General features: G+C 41.0%; 1 protein-coding gene across 3 annotated transcripts in view; it reads left to right on the forward strand.

Moving 5' to 3' along the window:
• Positions 1-735: 735 nt before the first annotated feature.
• Positions 736-21,109, forward strand: part of LOC139754901 (uncharacterized) — a 416,477-nt gene continuing 396,103 nt past the window's right edge. For all 3 annotated transcript variants that reach the window (XM_071672727.1, XM_071672729.1, XM_071672728.1), the window contains exon 1: positions 736-1,053. In XM_071672727.1, the coding sequence (XP_071528828.1) occupies positions 1,013-1,053 (41 nt within the window). In that variant the 5' untranslated portion in view covers positions 736-1,012. The remainder of the gene's footprint in view (positions 1,054-21,109) is intronic.

Below are 21,109 nucleotides of genomic sequence, written 5' to 3' on the forward strand. Positions count from 1 at the left end.
CAAGTGATTACATACAGCAATATAGACTGCTTTTAATGTTCGTCAACACGACAGTCGAGTGAGATAGAAACAACTGAATTTTAGACTGGCAAACTTTCGTGATCACTAAGCTTCTGACATGTTAAGCTGTAATGAAAGCTTGAGGGAAACAATATCAACGTAATACGAAGTGCTCGAAATGGTCAACATTACTCGTGTTGTCTCGGTAGGGTTGGTAAGCGTGAATGGGAGACAAATTTCCCGATAATTATGGTAGCTCACTTTATAGTTATTTCCATCGAAATAAGAAATTAATATAACATTCATCATTCATCATGGCAAATGACAGGAAATGCCACTGGCAATCCAGATATTACAATATCATGAAAGAAGCCATCAATGTGAGGCCAGACTAATGGGCATTTCTCAAAATACTTCGTCCATGTTGTCGCATTGTTTAACGCAAAAAAAGTGTTTCTTACCGTGTGACCATGTAAAATGATGGCTGTTTTCCAGACTTGATTTCAATAACTGTAATTTTACCAAGCTATTGTGACTAAAGAAAAATAGGTGCCATAGTGAAAGGTAAAGTTACCCTTGACATTACTATAGAAATCAAGAAATAAGACATCAAGGCTTCACTAGCCCGCAAAAGTCCACTAGAACAACTGATTCGATGGTCAACACGCTTGTTATACATGGTGTGTTATTGCTTGGTCACAATCAACACCAGGGTCACGTCAGTTGTCCTCACACCTCACCCACGGCAGGAGGGAGGATATCGTCACGCGGACAGTATAGTACTCTATAACTGTGTGAAATTATATTATATCGCAAGTACTAAGCACGCCTCTAGTGGTGTCAGTCACGTTGTGGACCTCGCCTAAAGAACTGAAAAATGATATACTTAAAGTGACTGAACTTGAATACAGTACAGCATTCAAAAACATAAATGGTACCTGAATACAGAGCAGAGTGGGTGTTTAGAAGTTTGTAAAAGCGATTGATCTGTAAGTTTCGTTGCTCACGATTGATGGCCGTCACACGTCGTACACACCTGTCAGGCGGAGGAAGGTAAGTAACATGATTGCTTATTCATCAACTTGTTTACCTGTTATGTTGGAACGGTTGCATTATATCCCGAAAGATGTTTAGTGATATCGTTTCTCGTAATTATTGATTATAATCGAAACTTGCGATCATACTCCATAGAAAATGTGTCGAATTCGTGTTTCAACTACGTTTCTATGCTGAAAGATGTTTAATGACTAGGTTTCACTGTACATGAGGATATTAAACATATATGGACTAATACAAGCTTAAAGATATTAAAGTATTAGCGTTCATAACATCGCTAGGCAACTTATTCCATTCGCCTGTTGGTCTCGCTCCATACTAATATTCCGTATCTATTTTTTTTTTTACCGTATCATAATTTTCTAATGGGTCCATTTATCTGTTTGGTGGTTGTTTCAACAAATTGTTGTATGTTGAGCGTTTTTTGTTATATTTCAGGTGTTAATAGGTCATGTACAAAACGCTTAGAATATTACCCAAATCTCAATATTTTCAACGCTGTTGTTCGTGCATCGGCTCACTTAGTACGTTGAGCGCAGTTTTGTATCGTTTCAAGTGAATGAAAGTTTTAAGTCGATTATTTTTATATTTCAAAATGATATACTTATTCTGAGGGTTGTCCGATGCTCATAGTTCACCTTATGACACGTTATGTGGCGAACGCTGTAAACGTGTATTTCTCCTCAGGAGGTAAGGAAAATTAAATGGATGCTCATCTTAAGCTCTGGGTAAGTTTAGTTTCATAATCTGTGTGTGTGTGTGTGTGTGTGTGTGCGCGCGTTTATCTTGCTAATTGCGCGTTAAGCGGAGAGTTTTACACTCGTCTTGCCATGTCTTTGTGTGTGTGTAAGCATATGATTATGGTATTTCTTGTGGAAAAGTAAACATTGACTGTTTTGTTATAAGACGTAAGCTGGAGTGTATATCATATTAGAATGATGCGATGCCTTCTATGAAGAAAATCAAGTTATGGGTGTTTTTCATTTGCGACATCGCAGAACCCAACGTTGTATTCTCTGCAACTTTATCATGTGTGATTTGGATGAGAGGTGGAACAGGTTAGTAGGTTAGGGTAGGTATATATAAAATCATGGTACTGACCAAATTCCATTTTTGGTTCTCCGGGATGATAGAATCTGTACAAAATGGTCTGGGCCGGTTTTCCTTTTTTTGACCTCTTAGTCACACAATGTTACGCTTGATATTAATGTGTGATCCAGGATTCTGCGGCTATTATTGTGCGCTATCTTATTACCTTGTGTCACTAAATTGTTCAGTATAGTTCTTCCTTGCGCCACTATAGTAAACTCGTTTATTTCAATCTTCCAGTCCTCTTCGAATATGATTACTCAGTTTGCCTCTGCTTCAAACGAATCTTTTGTGGGAGGGAGTTGCTCGAAACTGCTGCTAACCGAGTGGCGTCATCTGCATGCATCTCTATGCTCATTCACCAAACGGTGGGGAAATGGCAGCTGTGTAAGGTAGGAATAATGTTGCGGATCTGACACTGCTCTGCGGGGAACCCGATAAGTGTCGGGAATTTGGGTGACGTTGCAGAGCTGATAATGTTTTCCGCCTTGTGTTGGTATAGCAAGTTACTCTGTAGTCATCCTGTGATCTCTGGTATGCTTAGTAGTAGTAAATCATACTGTAGACTGTTTGTCCGTAAATCATCAAAGGCGTTGCTTATATCTCTGTGCATAACAGTACTGGTTATTCCTTGTCCTCGCGAAATGGCAATTTTATGCTGCCACAGTTGCCGAAGTAGTGACTTTACCCCTCCGAGAGCCGTGTTGATCTGCGTAATAGAGGCTATTATATACCAGATGTACTCTTATACTCTTGCTTCTTTCGGAAAGCTTCCGTGACACTTCCAGGAGCGATATGGGTCGATAGTTCTTCGGGTCTGTATCTGGCATCCCTGGTCTTGATATCAATATTATTCTGGTGTCTTTGAAATTTCGGGGAAGCATCCTGTGCTAAGCATAACATAGTAGGTGTTGAAAGGGTAGTGATGCCCCTTTGGAAGTAGCATGCTTATTTGTTTCTTGTCTTTTTAACTTATCCCCGGGGCTGAGCTTTTGAGTTTTCTCAGTGGCTGTGCGAAGTTCTGGCAAGTAAATTTCCCTTGAGAGGTCAGAGGACAGTCGGGCTGAGTCTGTGGTATGGTGTAGGATGAGTCTTCCTCTGTACCGCGTCAACCAGACTGTTTTTTCTTTTTCATGATCTTGGTTGTGGTTTCTGTTTCATTCAAGTATAATCTTAAACACCGCTTTCCGTGTGTTCATGAACTCTTGCCATACCTTGATGATCAATTTTGTTATTGTTGACTTTCAGATATCTGATCTACCTCTGGGAGTTCCTTGTAAACGTCTGACTCTCTGCCAGAATGCTCTTGGCTCGCTGTACTTCTACGATAGAACGTTGATCGTTTTTTCCTGGTGTAGGTTATGTTGTGCTTTTACCTTATCCATTAAGGTCTGTTAGAGGCCCTTACGATGTTGGTATAGGGCAAATGTCCGACCGTAGTAGTTGGTGTGAGATAAGATGCTGGTAAGAGGGTATTTAGTGTATCATTTCGTGAGCAGGAGGATATGATAATGTCTCAAATCTGTTGATGAGAGATGCAGTTGAGTGCTCTCCGATGGTTTCATGCCATCTCGTAGGGCCTTGTCTCATCCATATTTTCTTCCTTTCAAGGTCGTTATAGGGGAGATCTTTGCTGATTATTCTAATGGATAAGTTCCAGTTGGCTTTAGGGTAGCTAATCGCTGTGTACCGTGTATTGAAGATTGGAGTGATTGATATCGTGAATTTTATGGGCATGTGATCGCTGTATTCCCTGTGGATACAGTGGTAGGGTCTTCCATCTTCAAGTATTGTACACGGTTTGGTAAAGATCGAGTGTCCTATAAAGGTTTGGAAGTTTAGCCCAGGGTGTTTCTTCCTGTTGTGTTTGTGATAGGGTGTCCGATGTTAGTGTATATCGTGAAGAAATCGCTGATGATATTGGGTGGTTCTGGGATCCTAAGGATCTTGTGGTAATCCATTCATATAGACATCCCCGAGGGGATATGGGGGATTTTGACTAGGCTCACCGAAGGTATCGGTTTTACAGAGAGCTGTCAAAGAACTGAAACTCGTCGAAAAGGTTGTTGCAAGCCTCTCCTGACGGCTGTGGTCACTCATGCGGTTAAGTGGCTGCTGTGGTCGAGCTGGTAGGTTAGGTAGTTTGGTATTGTGAATGTGGTTTGAGAAATCATGGCTGTTTACTAGAGTAACGCCTGGTTTTCCGGTAGTGTGTTTTAGAAGATCTAAACGTGTTTGTACACTGTTGAATGTTTATCACTTAGGTACATGTTTTTAAATCGGATTGTTTGATTTATAGATTATGATGAAAAAGGTTTGACTTTTCTATGTTTCTGAGATGAAATGTATTTCTCGTTATAGATTTCGGAGTCGCTGAACACGAAAGTGATCAGGAAAAAGCTCTGTTAGCTACAGTTTAGAAAAGAATTGGTACCTTGCGTGCTACATGTAAAGACATTATATTGGTGGCACTGGCTTACCTCGATTAAACGCACCGCCTCTTCGCCTGTCGTTCGTATAAAAGTCCTGGAGCATCTCTTGCTACCGTCCAGCAATAGTCCCCTAACATCGCTGAAATCCATTTACCCTAATATCGTTCCTCCATCACTCGTCGTATCGCAATCAGCCGGGAAAATATACCTGTCACTCTTTACCTATCTATTCATATTGATAGATTGATAGCTAGATAGATTAGATAAACGATAGATCCACAAACACCCTTTAAGTGATTAGATAGATAATGGTGTGACAAATGGGGACTTACTATGAAAGGGCTCCATATGGATAAATCATGAATCAGAGTTTTGATCGCTGAGTATCATGAGCCATTCTCTTAACCTGATCATTTTCTGCAGGTCACCACTTAGCATTTCAAGTAAAAACAAATTTTTATTCGAATTTTGCTTAACAATTAGATTTGCCTTTGCATCCACGAACAATATTTGGAGAAGTTTTATCAATCGTGCTTTTGGTAAACTCTGCTGAGGCATAGACTACAGTTAGATATTTTGATGTTAGCATACGTATGGCATCTCGGTAAAACCTTGCTTTAGAGGTTATTTTATGCTTACAGAAACTGAAAAGTAAGAAAATCCTACATTTGTAGCAAAAAGAAATAAAAATTAGCTGATAAACTGACTCCACATTCATTCTATCACTTTAAATTCACTAAGATTATTGGCCTTTGTCCTCTTGAGGTACCATACTCTGCTCTGCATGGTATTCACTTTCGTAGGTATTCCATTATTCCCCCACTCTCATGGTCGATGTCCTGTTTCCAAAGTCGTTCAGTTATTCCCAAATAATCATCGCTCTAGTCCCAAAACTGCATGTGAAACTGTAAAATAAACCTTTATGCACAGTCTACGTTATTACAGATATATCACTTGAAGAATTCGTGCTTCGTTGTAATTACTAAACAGTACCACGTACCTGGCTAAACTCGAAAAGCTTCAGTAACATCTACAAACACGTATACACAACACGCATGCATACACACACACATATACACACATACATATACACAACACACACATACATTCACACGCCACAAGTGTACAACTCTCCATAACACAAATAGTAATCCCACACACACAGCACCAGCAGTTCCTGTGGAGCCGCTGAGCACTGGTCTTCACCTTCCCCGCCACGCGTCGGTCAGGGAGTCTTCACTATCCTGTCTCTCGCCGCCTTTGAAGCCTCAAGTGTTGCGGTAGCCACTGGGTAACCCCGGTGCCCCACAGTAACCACACTGTGCTGCACCTCTGCCCCTGTAAAAGCCACACCAGCCAGACGCTCGCTCGCTCGCTTGTCTTGAGGCTTCTGGCGCGTGCCTTTACCGGACGTGACGTCAGTCACCCTCTGTCTTGCGGGTTGCCGGATTTTCTTAATACTTTATGGTCATATGTTGCGTTCTGCTGTATACATATATATATATATATATATATACACACGGTATTTTTTATAAGAAATATTAACGGTTTGAGAATTTTGCTGTCTGAAGCTGAATATGTAGTACCAAGAAAATACAGTAAATAGGTTAATCTACGAATAGATGTAGGAGTGAGGTAGAGACACTCTCTCTCTCTCTCTCTCTGTAAGTAAAGCTAAATCTCTGATTTGTGAGTAACTGGTAGAAAGTTTTACACTCGTGTTACTGTCACTTAACCTCGTATATATGTCTTTACTCTTACGTATTTATATAAGCACAAAGCCCTACCTAAGCTTTTCTGTATCTATTTCTCGACCAATCCTAAGGGGAGGATGAGCACTTGGGTTTGGTATGGACTAACTGCCGAGCCCAGGCTTCGAATCCATGCAGGCCTTAGCGGACTCGTCGCCAGTGGGTTAAGTCATTGCACTATTTTTTTTTTTTTTTTTGTGTGTGTATGTTGTTACATAATGTAAAATTGTATATGAAATTGAACATTACGGACAATATAAGTAATCCTTTTTTTTTTCCAGTTGTCGATACCGGAAAATATATGTGAAGACATAGTCTGCAACGCTCATGCTACACACCTTAATTTACATGACGGGTCAGATTATAACAATACAATCTTCGATTACCGTCGTCCTGGATAAAACTGATGGACGCAGACCAAAATCAGGCTCGCTAGTCCCATATTGCCCGGGCTGTTTTGACCACCCTTAGTGACGTGGAGGAGCCAGCACCTGGCTCGCACCAGTTCTCCTGGTTCCATTCTATTCTCAACACCCTCAGCGATGATGTAAAGGACCCAACATAGAGCTATAGTCAGTCTTTTTACCCCCACCGTTAACCGTAGTGCACATAACTCCCATGTCTTATTCGTACTTACTCTATTTACCCCATGTACCTACTTCCCGTTCCGTGTTTCGCTCTTTTCTGAACCACTTCTTAAAATCTTTTGTACCAGATTATCAGATAACGAAACTGTTTCAAAGCCCGTTATTTCGACGAAAGTGAGCACGGCTGTGAATTTAAAGGGTTGCCGCTGGAAGAGTGAATGAGATATATATGTTCACATGATTATACCTGGTAATGTCGGGTGTCCTGCTGACTGTCAAGACGTTGTTGTTGTGGAATCTATTGTCTCTTTCTCCTCTTATTACCTCCCTGACATCTTTTTCTTTCACAATTACCACTTCATCCCTATTTTTTTTTCCTTTTTATGTCTTTCCCCCCTAAAATGTCCAACTTCCCACAGATATTTTTGTATACTGGACATTCTCATCGTTGATCACACATACTATGAAGCAGGTAAAGATTTCAGGCGGTTTAGGATCAGAAACCACAAAGCCGGATGGGAAGTGGCCAACTCCTTTTGTCCGGTAAACCGAAGCTCTCGGATCCTATCTGTAGCCTCACGCAAACCGCGCTTATGAAGGGCTTCTGTACCTTTACTGTCATAGTGATGATGACCAGAGTCTTTATAAGCTATAATATTTTGTCTTTTTTTTTCTTTTGGCGTACGTATCAATAGAGGTTCACGCTACGAGAAAAAAAGTAATTCCTCTTCTGAAGTGATATGTTGAGTAAACCTGTTTTACTGTCTTTCCTTTTTTTTTTTTTTTCTTACCAGGGATTTGTAAGGGAACACGAACCGGTCCTTGGGAAGGAGGCTAACCCACGCTTTATAAAGACCATTTTCCGCTGCTAAGCATATCATTGACTGTCTGGCGAAGTCTGAGAATAATGGATTATACATGTAAGTGTCACAAGGGTCATTCTTCCCCCAGAGGAGGAGGGAAGGTTGTGGAGCACGAGCTGTAAATCTTGGGTGACTATTTAGTTACGGAAAGAGAACACCGGATGAAGCGAGGCCCAGCAGGACCCCGGGGGTCGCAGGTCGGCTCACCACAGGCAACATAACGTCCCTCCTCACCACCGCTGGCTTTGTCATCGCTTTCTTCACCGTCACGCTTCCGTTATCCCATTGTCACAAACGGCACCTCTTCAACCGCGTGCCTTGCTAACCTTGCTCTAGTGTCCGTGGGTATGTTAGTGTGATTGGTTGTCTTTATATATGGGTCTGTCGGAGCGCTTCGGATCAAAAAGGTAGAGAAAAGATGAAGATACGAAAAAAAAAACGTAATGAAGATATCTAGTTAATAGATGAGACAAAAATAGAAAACAACAAAAGGGGTTTCCAAAGATCCAAGGCTGCGCTGCTTCCAGTAGCAGGAAGATGATAGACTCCTTTGGAGTGAGCTCTTTGATGACTTTGTTCCCTATGATACAGCCTCTCATATATAATGTGTGTGTATTTCATATACTTTTTGTTTTTGAATTTGTAACTACACCTCGACCTCTTTTCCAGAAGCAACCACAGCTAAAGATTGTGCTACTCTAAAAGGGTAAAATTCTTTGAGACTGTACTTCCGAAGTTACACAGCCTCTCGTAAGGTCTCTTTTCACTCTTGTGTTACCTCGAGCTGGTAGTCTGGTAAGAGGTAAATGTAAGGGACTTGGAAAGATGGGTTGGGTTTGCAATCCGTTTGAGGTGGGTGGGCATGTGAAGCGAGTCTGTTACTGTTTGCTAATTTCATGTCTCTGTGGCAGACTCAAGCGAGAAACTACAGAATCTGGGTTCTTGATCTTGAGAATATGTGAAAGTAGAAACCTACAAGCATATATAGATAGAAGTAAGGTTATAATGTTTAGCAGGGCAGAGAGGCAAGTCAGTTGATGTGCGAGTTTGACGGAAAAGAATCTGGGGAAATTGGAATGTTTTAGGATAAAGGAGTGGACATGCCAGCGGATAGAATTGTGTAATATTATTTAGACATAGTGAGGTTGAACTGGGAGGTGTGCGGAAAGAGAGGTCACTGTCTTTAAGGACAGAGATGGATATACTAGTAGTCTAAAAGATAGTGTATAGGAGATACGGATTCGCAGGAAATGAAATGCACAAGTTCAGTATGTGCTGTGAGGAGGGTCGGTCGGGTAAGAAATAAAGTAAAAGAGAGAGGCGTGATAGTGAGAGGAGTATGGCTGAGAGAACTGAAAAGTATGTGCCGAAATGGTTCGGCGAAATGAAGAGGATGAGTGAGGAGAGCCTAACTAAGAGGATCTACGTGTTGCATGTAGAGGGAATAAGAAGGGGGAAACCGATTTGGAGATGTACAGATGGAGAGAAAGATGTTTTGAGCGAGTAGAGATGCAAGTGGGTGCGAGGCGTGGACAAGGTAGAGTAAACTAGAACAGTGTGGTATATAGTAAACAAAGGTCTGTGGGGATTGGCTGTTGAGAACTGGCTCTGGTTTAGGTACATTATACCTGACAGCTAGAGATTGGACAAGAGCTACCGAGGCCATTTAACTGTCTCGTCCAGGCGCAACCTTGCTGCAAGAAAAACTGGGATCCTGTTAGTTTGTAGGAATCAAGGAGACAACAAATTGCTTTTGTTATATTTGCTGAAATGTCATAAGTAATGCTCAAAAACAGATATCAAGCAAATTTCTATCCTAAAAGTTACTGTTTATTTGTAACAATGTAACAAACTTGAGTAAAACGTACATTAAAAAATGCCTAAATCGAACTGTTGGTGGCGAAATCAACTGCATGAAACGCCAGTTTTTGTGTGTAATGGCCTGTTTCAAAAATAGCTATCGCATCAAATGATTGTTTTCACTCTGATCATTTAAGTTCGCTTGAAAACTGAACGAGATCACAATTGAGCGAAATCAGAACAACAGCAATGTGAGAAAAACGTTAAGTAGAAATTGGTGAAAACAGATTGATAGAGACTAACATAGATACATAAGGGATCCCCATCCCAATAAGATCCCTCTATGCACCTCCAACACTTCACTCCGTATGATTTACATTTTACACATACCTCCCTCCTCCTCCCATCCTCTCCTACACTTCCCTCCTTGCTTCTGTGATGCCATTTCCCGTTACCGCCACCCCTCTTTTCTACTACACATCCTCCACCTCCCTCTCTCCTTCCCTCTTGTACACACACCGCCCGAGGGTATCAACTGACTCTCACACTCTCGTGTACATGTCCGGTTTAAATAAGATCCGTCCTCCAGCACCTGCCTCGGGTCCTACCGCCTCTCCTGCACCTGTAATACTAGGACTCGCCATCAGGATTCCATAAGCAGTGGGTCTGCGATATGCCCAATGTGTGTGTGTGTGTAACTGTTGTGCTTGCTATAATTGACTATACTAAGGGACGACAAAACGTGAAGGGAGACAGACTACGAGATTTTTGTATTAGTGTCTGGTTTCCTGAAGGGAATTGTTCTTTTCTGTTTCTCGGTTTGACCTCTTTTTCGATGTTTCTCCTGTGTTCCTAATCCCCATCTCCATTAAGCTTTTCGTTCCTCTTCCCTTCTTTCCTGTCTTGCGCTTTCCCTCTTTGTCCGTATAATCTTGATCACCTCATTTTCACTACCTTTCTCTTCGTAATACCACTACTCGTTTCGCTAGACACTACCTCTGCTCTTCAACATCACTTGCTTTATCATCACCATCACTGCTCATATTCACCAACTTAGTCATCGTCTCCATCACCTTCGTTATCCTCATAATCGTTCATCTTTTTTTCCTCCTCATCATCACCCCCAATCATCATTAGCCTTTTTTTTGAGAAGTTTTATCTAGATTTTCTTATTGTTCCCCTTTGTTAAACAATTGCTACAAAACAAAGCAAAGCAATTTTCCTGTATCCTCCATCCGTGTCCTTCCACATATGTTATCTAAACCTATTCTGTAACATAGGCCTCAGTCACGGACGCAAGTATTCAAAAACAGGCTTTACAATGCAGAAGAGGGACAACGAAAATGAGGATTGAGTTGAATAAGAGTGAGGACAAAACGCAAAGTACGATGGATTGTTCTGGCATTGGTAAGAGAAACCTGGCATATGTCCAGCCAGGTAGCTTGATCTTATTGAGACGAAGTAATGCCAACAGTTCTGATGCTGTGGGTGTATTATGGTTCAGGAAACTCCGAAGTTGGTAATACGCCCTCTTTTGGCTCTCTCTCAACACTACTCGATACATTGAGCTTGGAATCTCCTACCTCCTCAGCAATACGGTTAGTGTTCCCCGGGACCATAGCCTCCTTAGAGCCCATGCGATTTTAGCTGCTCAAGCAAGCTGTCGATGCTAACGTAAACTCAACCGTATGGTTCTTTGTTTTTGAAAACTTGACTGAAATCAAATTTGTACAAGTTTTGAGGTGGTGACGGTTGCGTTCTTACTCTTGTAGAAATGAAGTTTGTTTCCTGATTGATGTATATCACACGAGTGAGACAACCAAACACAAATTGCATATCAGTTAGAAGCAGCTCTGGCTGACCCCTCACTCAGTGAATAATAGCTTCCAATAATTTAGATTAGTTTTATTCATGAGCGACCTATATACTCACATTCTTCCTCCTCTTCTGTATCTACACTCTCCTCCCTCTATTCACTTCCACTTATCATCCTGAGCACTTTGGTTTTCTTTCCTATACCCATTATCTTAACCACCACTAAAGAATTATCCTCTTCCTTCCTTGCGTCACTTGTTTCTGTTTTTCATACTGAACGTGAAGGCAGAAGAAGAGAAACTCTCCGAACTGATGGTCAAAGTATAGGAAGTATGAGAGTCGTGGCACTTGGAGAGAACCTGGGGGTTGGGGATGGTAGAATTAGAGGGATAGATGAGTCGGTAACCGGAGAGGAATAGAGGGTAGGAAGGAAGAGTGAGGAAGGGAATAGGAGGATAATATTTCATTAATAAGTAGGGAAGACGCCTAGCACTCGCTGCACTTGCTGTGTGATTCATAACATTGTTTCTCTCCTCCGCTGCCACAACGTGACATGATGATCAACCCTGGGTTCACGTGGAGCTTTGTTTTCATCCCTGTATCAAGTTTTCATATTTCTGTAATTGTCCCATGTATGTTTATTCTCCTTTCCATACATTACACAGTCATTCCATCTTTTTTCAGGACTCTCGTATATGTGTGTTTGATATTTTTTTGGGTATATTCCAATGTATTACGGGAAACATAATTCGATTTCTTTCTCATTAAAAATCTTTCCGATCCACGACGTTGTATTTGATGCCTTCAATTTGTTACATCGCATTGGTAATCGTGTGCCTTTTTCATCCTCTTTCTAGGAATCTGAATAAGTTGTTTTTTATCCTTCACCTACATGTCGCATAAAAGAATCTATTCTCTCGATACTGATTATGAAATGTTTCTGAATTCACTCTAGCCTGTTTATTTCTCCGTCTTTGTTTATTCTTAAACGACGATTCATTATTCAGTTCTGTTGCTTTAGTACACATCGGTTATATTTTTCATCTACTGCTGTCTGTCTCTCGTATTGAAAGTTCTAGTCATTATACCATTACCTACGTGGCTTGACCCGTACTGTCCTATCAGGTGTATCTTAAAAAAGAATTTTCATGACGTCACCTAATAGTTGACGTTTTCATCACTTTGTCTTTCTCCATTAGGTCTTTGTGGGATCTTACACATATTTCTAAATCACTCCGCGACTTGTTTCCTTACATTGTACTTCAGTCGATTCAAATATGTTGCCCTCTACCCATGTTTTGAAATAATTTCATTTTTGCATGTTTTTGTCATATTTTCCGATCCTGTCATTTTACTCGCTTTGATGTATACTTATCATTTACGAATGTTTGTTGTCATTGATACAAATAAGGTTGAAGGTGCTCCTGGGAGAACATTCCATTAGCTGTCGCTAGATTTTCGATGTTAGAAAATTACTTTCATTTTCACGTTTACCTTTGATATTTTGATCACAACCATATTTAACAAAGTTTTGTTGCCTACTCTGTCAAATATTGTTTGAGCGTCGATTATATATAAGTGTACATATACTTAATTGCTCTCACCCGCGTCAGCGAGGTAGCGCCAGGAAACAAACGAAGAATGGCTCATCCACTTTTATATACATATAAACGCTCATACATGCACATATACATACATATACATATCAACATACAATTATATATTCATATATATATATATATATATATATATATATATATATATATATATATATATATATACATACACATGTACACTCTCCTGTATGTTCAGGACCCAATCACTCAAAATCTTTTTCACTTCATCCTTTTGAGTTTGATATCTACAGGAATAACATTAATGATATGTACTGAAGATTGAATTGAGAACTTGACTGCTTAAGTCTAGTTCCCTTAGTTTACGTCAGAGCTCAAGATGTCATACTTATCTACATTCACTTTGGCCAATCGACTAAGTCAAAACTTACGCATTATATCTGACGAATAAACAGAGGCCTGCGCTTAGCAGAGATAACTTAACAGATCCCAAGACAAGGTGATGGGGGGAAAAGAAAGACAGCAAGAGGAGCAGCGATCCAAGATACAGGAAGCTAAAGGTCAGAATACACATTAAGGCAAGAAGAAAAAAAAAAAACTTTCCATAGGGACAAAATTCCGTAAATGAATAAAAAGCCTCCTAACAATATGTCTGAGTCATTACCCACAAGCGATTATCCAGGCTGAATAAGAACACGAGGACCTATGAATGGGCAGAAGGTTTAGGAAAAGACCAATTTGGCATGAATGGAAGGTCTTGGCAGGGACGGATGAGAGGTGCAGGTGTTGAGATGGCCCAGTAGACAGCCTGCAGTAAGAACCAGGAATACTGGCAGGTATTAATCTTAAGAGAAGGATGGAGAAGGGACAGTATGAGGCCACGAGATGCAATGCAGAACTTGGGTTATAGATATGGCAGTTGAAAAGGAGTAAACTGGAAGGGGAGGAGGAGAATCGACCCCAAGTTTACCTCTGCTGGGAAAGCATCGCTTCGCAAGCTTATGATAACTTTAACTCTCAGGACACCAACCATACTTATCATCGTGATCTGCATCAAGCCCTTTGGGCGTAAATGGTCGCTCTGCCGTGACCTGTACAATGACCCCTGCGCACGGGGCGTTTGTGGCGAGTTTCATTAATCATCACGGTGCGTTGGCTTCATCCCCGTTCCCCGAAAATGTCCGGGTATTTACTGTTGTATGTTAATGTCGCCTGTGACTCAGGTGTGTGTGCACTCCACCCACCTGATGAAGGAAGTCGCTGATGGAACTAAGTGGCCTTCTAGCCTTGCGATCAACGTGCACCCTCGCTCTCCTACAGACTCGTAATGTAGCATTGGCGTAGTCGTCCATATATAACCCTGAGAAGGCTTTGCCGATTTCCTTTAGCCAAGCTAGAGATGTTCCGTATGACAAAAGAACACAATCGGGTCACTTTTCAGGTACGGTTCTTCACAGAAAACAATATTTATTTAGTCCATATATAATGGACTATGTCCTGCATAGTCCAGCACAGCTGATAATGTTGAACTGTGTCGGACATAAAGACCAGACAAGCCAGGATAAGATCATGCCGGGGATAGGGAGCTCGTGGAAGAGGAAGGCAGTTCTATGGATGGGGATCGGTGGAGGAGAGACGGGGTATGGGGAGGCGTGGATCGTGCAGGGAGGGTAGGGGGTGCGGTAAAGAGGAGGTCAGTGCAAGGGTTGAGAGCCGGGGGAAGAGAAAGCCATCCAAAGAGAGGGGAGCGGGAAGGAAGGTCCGTGCATGGATGCGGATCTGGACAGGGAGGATACCGTAGGGTTGAGGGACGGAGTGTACGGAGTGGGTGTTGGAGGAGTGAATGGCCGTGTGAGGGGTGGGGGTTGGGAGGGGGAGAGGGTTCTAGAAGGTGGAGGAGGAGGAAGAGAGGGCGTTGCAGGTGGTGAGACTCGTACAGAGAAGTGTTAGTGTGGACTATTCCTGGCTACTGCAGTGACCAGAATGACTGAAGCTTCGAAAGGTAGATTTTGGGGAGCCTAGTAATATATTGACATTTCGGAGAAGTTTGGGCACTAGAACTAATCTTGGAACGAAAACGTGTTTACAGAATATCTACCAAGCAAAACCAAACAGTAAAGAGACTCTAGGAAATGTTTAAACTTAAATGATTTAACGCAGAATTATTCATAGTAAACGCAACGATAGCGTATTTGCTACAGGGACGGCTTAGAGGAGTTTATGCTGCAACCATCTTTTTTTTTTCTTTTTTTTTTTTTTTGCGATGCCACATCAACGGAAGATGGGCGAGAGGCATTATAACATCCCCAGTTGTAGTTTTTGCAGAATGTGAAAATATCTCCTCATATCTCTTCAGTAAGCCACAGGACATGTGATCATCCATTCCCTTTTACTATGATTATATGATTAATTAATCCTCAGCAGATATAGATTGGAAAAGTTGTTCCCATGTATATATATATATATATATATATATATATATATATATATATATATATATATGTATAAATTTTTTTCCTCATAAATATTCGCAATTTCCCGAGGTAGCGTTAAGAACAGTAGACCAGCCTTGGAGGGAATATCCTCACTTAGCCCCCTTCTCTGTTCCTTCTTTTAGGAAATTTGAAATGGTTTGGAAGGATTTCCAGATCCCCGGCTCTCTCCCCCTTTTAGTCTCCTTTTACGAAACTCTGGGAATACGTGGGAAGTATTCTTTCTCCCCCTATCCTCGGGGATTATATATATATATATATATATATATATATATATATATATATATATGAGTGTGTATGTCTTGTGAAATGTTAAAAATCAGTTCGTTACAGAATGTTTAATGCATTTTTGAAAAAGTTTCTTTCATATTTCTCACACTGTTTAATATATCCCTGCAATGTTGCTCCTCTTTTAAGTCTAGCCAGTGTCTGAAACATAATATAATTGTATTAATATGGTTTCTTTTCCTAATGCAGTGATAAGATTATCATAGCAAAACAGTTACGTCTTGTGTAAACACTAAACTCATGAAATACGAATGGAAAACCTTCCCCTACTTAAACGTACTTCGAGTACACAGCATATATATTCCTTAGGTTTTCACATGTACGAACACTCTGTACCCTAAAGTATGCACTAATGGAGACTGAGATATAGATGTCAGTTGCGTTGGCTATGATAAATCTGATTATAAGTGTTGGTTGCTTTCACAGTCATGTGGTTGTGGTGAATATATTGTACTTGATGGCAGTTGTGGCGTAAAGAGGGGGTCGTTGCTGTACACCTTTGTGCAGAAAATCTCTCTTTGTGGTTTTTGGCTTGAAATGAATATTCGATCCTTGGGTGGAACGGAATTATATTTTACGTTTAAATCTAAACATGCTATAATGAGAGAATTCATGAGACGATGCATCTTGCATAAATCTCATCATACTGCAACATTTCAGCAAGTAAAGAGATAATGAAATCATTTGCCTGTTATTGTTTTCAGGTAAAAATGAAACAAAACATTACACTTAAGACTAATCAAGACCCATTATACGTTGAGCAAGACGGTAATAGCCAACCGTGTCGGGCGAACTGTCTAATAGCTAAGCTTCACATAATCATGTCGCATAAACCATGAATAATTGTGTTCCTGAGTTGCAATTTAATATTTCCATCTCATTAGCACTTCATTTTGAATCTCATCAGTCTACAGTGTTGTCCAAATTACGTTGGACTACGTTGGTTTATACTCACGTTTAAGTATGCATATTTCGGGTGTGAGCATTTTAGTATAGTGGGGAACCGTGTGGTTGATGCTGGTGCTGCGAGACTATGGTGTTGGCTGACTGGGTCATCAGGGTTGGTATCATATTACCGAGATCTGACGATGACGAGCAAAGGATCACTTTATATAGAGTTCAAGGTAACCACTTTGGTACCAAGGAACAGAGTAGTTACTGAAATCCCAAAGTATGATAACAGAGCAACGAAGACAATTCAAGCCTCTTATCCTCATCCACTGATACATTCACGCAAGATGTTAAGGGTTTTGAGTCGATTCGAAGCGCACTTCCTTTGGGGCTGATGATGGAATCTTATAGCTAAACCTTCATATATATATATATATATATATATATATATATATATATATATATATATATACATATATATTTTTCTTTTTTTTTTTTCTTTCACACTATTCGCTATTTCCCGCATTAGCGAGGTAGCGTTGAGAACAGAGGACTGGGCCTTTGAGGGAATATCCTCACCTGGCCCCCTTCTCTGTTCCTTCTTTTGGAAAAAAATTAAAAAAAGATAGAGAGGGGAGGATTTCCAGCCCCCCGCTCCCTCCCCTTTCAGTCGCCTTCTACGACACGCAGGGAATACGTGGGAAGTATTCTTTCTCCCCTATATATATAGGGATAGGGGAGAAAGAATACTTCCCACGTATTCCCTGCGTGTCGTAGAAGGCGACTAAAAGGGAAGGGAGCGAGGGGCTGGAAATCCTCCCCTCTCATTTTTTTTTTTTCTTTGCCAATTTTCCAAAAGAAGGAACAGTGAAGGGGCCCAGGTGAGGATATTCCCTCTAAGGCCCAGTCCTCTGTTCTTAACGCTACCTTGCTAATGCGGGAAATGGTGAATAGTATGAAAAAAAAAAAAATTATATATATATATATATATATATATATATATATATATATATATATATATATATATATATATATATATATATATATGTGTGTGTGTGTCTTCTCTAAGCACAGTGATTGAGGTACTCGCAGTCCATTTCGGAGCAGAAAATAGAGCGATGGCCTCTCTGAGCATAAAGCCAATGAGCAAGTGATAGTAAGAGTTAAGTAGGAATGAGAACAGGGTACAAGAGAGTATCTTCACTTGTACAAGGATGACGGGGTGACTTGGGAAGCTGGTGTCCGAGTTGAACAGTGGGAATCGGAGACTCTGTTTTAGTGTGGCTTCAGGTTAGGGTTTCTTAGGTTGCAGTTTACAGTCGTTCTAGTCAGAGTTGACAGTGCGTCCGCGATGAAATGGGAATATCATGGTCAATGATAAGTTCCATAGGGGTGTAAGTATTTCATGATCGATAATAGGCTCCATGGGGACGTATTTCTTAATGGTAGGTCAAGAAAGTTGACTTTGAACAACTATATTGGTTATCCAGAAACCAGACTATAGGCGGTATGGGACCACGATCGGTCGTCGTCATTTTTCTAAACGTTACGAGGTATCCAGCCGGGCTGGTAATTTCACGAGTGGATAACCCTATGATTGGCTGGATCGCTAGGTCCCTGGATGAGACGATATGACCACTCGCAAGAGGTCGCTTTTACAATGAGAAAAAAACGGCATATAAATTTGTGTGTGTGTGTTAATGGCAAAACGAGGTAGCGAGTAAGCAAAGGTACAGTGTCCAGAAAAAGATGAAGATTACGGGAATATAACGGAGGATAAGCTGAAGGTATGAACAATAGAGGATGAGGGTGAGGAAAATAACAGAAGCATTATTGAACGCAGGGAAGAGTAGTGGCAGGGAAGATGGGGTAACGTGATATGGGAAAGCAATGGACGCTGGAGCAAAATACCTGTATAGTCTGTGACGGTTCAAGGAGGATTGAAAAAAACGAAGGGAGAAAGTATGATTAAGCAAAGAGAAAGATAAGCTAAAAAGGCAGAAAATGATGAGGAAACAGATGTTTAAGAAGTCAATATGAGTAAGAGAGCGAGATAAAGAAACAAAGATGAGGTAATACTTGAAAAGTAAGAAACTGATTAAAGGGAGAATTGAGAAGCTCGTAAATACGTGGGAGGCGATGATGGAAAAGAATATGAGAGGACTCAGAAACGCATAGTAAAAATAATTAGACATTAATTATGGATGAAAAACGAGAGCTAGTGTGTGGAGGAGATAAATGATAGTGGATAGTGAGTCCCAGGGGTTTAGTGAGCGAACGAGATATGAAAGGTAAGCAAGATGGTGTGTAGGGCGTGAGGGACAACAAAGACTGATGTGAAGACATTGATTTTAGTGTGATGCAGATCCGTATACCCACAAGGGGTTCGTTATTTCTCTTGATGAACAAGCGTCAGTAGCACCAATAGGAGACGGTCTAACACAAAAAAAATAATAAGTCTAGAGAAAATGATTTTTCGCACAAAAAATGTGCTGGGACAGAAGTTTTTTTTTACCAGCCTTTTAAGAGTAACATCGGATGGTATATAAAAATTAGGACGTTCAGGAGGACAGAAATATCAAGAAGCGAATCAAATAAACAGAACTGATGTAACAACTGATCCAAAAACGAGTCGGGTGCATCACTGAAGGCTAGATATAGTCAAAAGAAATGAAATTATCACAAGTATCTAAGAATTATCAAAAGATGAGGAACTTGTATAAAAAAAGGACTCCCAACCGCTATCTGAACACGAGCAAGGAGAAAAAAGTATGATACAAAGTGTGTGGGTGGCCGGGTGGCAAATTAGTTGGGTGGCAAGACTAAGTGTGTGTGGTTCGTTAGCAAGGCTGGCTGGTGGCGAGGCTGCAAAGTTGCAAGATGTTTGGGCAGCTTGGCGGAGGAATGCCTGATCAGAAGGGTTTGTGTGTGGCTGGCTGGCTTCAAGCATGCGAGTTTATAGCTGGATGGAAGAGAGGGTTGGATGTTTTATGACAAGGTCATGGGAAGGTCTTTGACTGGAAAGCTGGGATGGTTAGCGTTCAGGTGACTGGGTCACAAAGAGGGTTAGTAGATGGATGGCAACGCGGGAGGAAGGCTTAGTGACGTGGTGGATGGTTAGTTGGGTGTGATGATAGTTGACTGAATGGCAAGGTGGGTGGATGGCTGAGTGGCTTAAAATGCATGTGGCCGAGTGATATGTTGTTCTTAGGGGGAAAGGTGACAGGTTATCTGGGTGACAGAAAGAGCGCATTTCCGGATTGTTGTGTAACTGGTTGGCAAAAAAAGACTTGTGTCTGGGTATCATTGGGATATGGGTATGTTGCAGGATGGGTGATTGGTTGGTTGATGGGATGGAATGAAAGACACAGTGGGTGACAGTTTGAATGTACGATTATGTAGGAAGTTGACTGCATTGTTAAGAGGCAATGTCTGTGGGTGGGCGAGTGGCAAAGCGAGTGCTTGATAAAGTGCGTTAATGGCTAGGTGGCAAGACTCGTGAACTGGATGTGTTACAAGTCGACTGATTGATATTGTTGCAAAGTAGGTAGATGGCTGGCTAGTTGGATGGGCATGTGGAGTCTCCATATCCTGGTAATTCATTTTCTAAAACATTTGCTGTAGAATTTAGCAGATGAGAGACGAGGAGTAACGAGAGAGCATGTTTTACAAAGGCTTTATAATCCTTCAATATTGATGTCTAAGCTTTAATTTCATTCGTGCACACGTATACTAATATCAAGAGTACAACGGCCTCCACGGTGTTATGATTGAGGACAAAAGACACAACATAACAACTAATACTTTAAGTATCATTTACCGCCATCTTATACCAATATTGGGCGGACTCAAATCTGGCTAGAGCCTTTTCTGTAATAGGCAACAGGCTGGCATAGCTTCGTCACAGATCCTTTTGTAGATAAGAAATTAGTCGTGTGGCAAGGGATTGAATTATCTTATCTAACCTCATGTTGATGCTTCTGTTGCCTACAGCGGAATCGTATGATAGAATAGGAACAAGACAAGTATATTAAATTAGACTTTACCTAGGAGGCAAAATCATATGGAGACTGGGTAGGTGGGTTGCAGGAAGGCGAGATAGGTGAATAATTGTGATAAAGTGCGAAAATGGGTGACTGGCAAGGGGAATGATTGGATGAAAGGGAGAGTAAGTTAGTGGCTATGCTGCAAGGGAGGGAGCTGGTTGGACGGTAAGGGAGTGGACTGGTATGAATGTGTAGATGAGAAATCAACTGTGTGGTAAGGTAGCAAAAAGACAAGATGGTAGGGTGGCGAAGTGATTGTGTGATAGGGTGGAAAGGTAGATTACTCAGGAAGATTATGGCATATGGTTTTACATATAAAACTGTCAGTACAAGTGATTAGATAGCTGGCAGGTCGAGGGGTTATAGGACTGAAGACCATGATCTGATTATGATTACTGTATTTGTGTGTGTGTGTGTGTTTGGAA

This window comes from Panulirus ornatus, chromosome 18 (assembly GCF_036320965.1).
Source record: "Panulirus ornatus isolate Po-2019 chromosome 18, ASM3632096v1, whole genome shotgun sequence".
NCBI classification, from domain to species: Eukaryota; Metazoa; Arthropoda; class Malacostraca; order Decapoda; family Palinuridae; genus Panulirus; species Panulirus ornatus.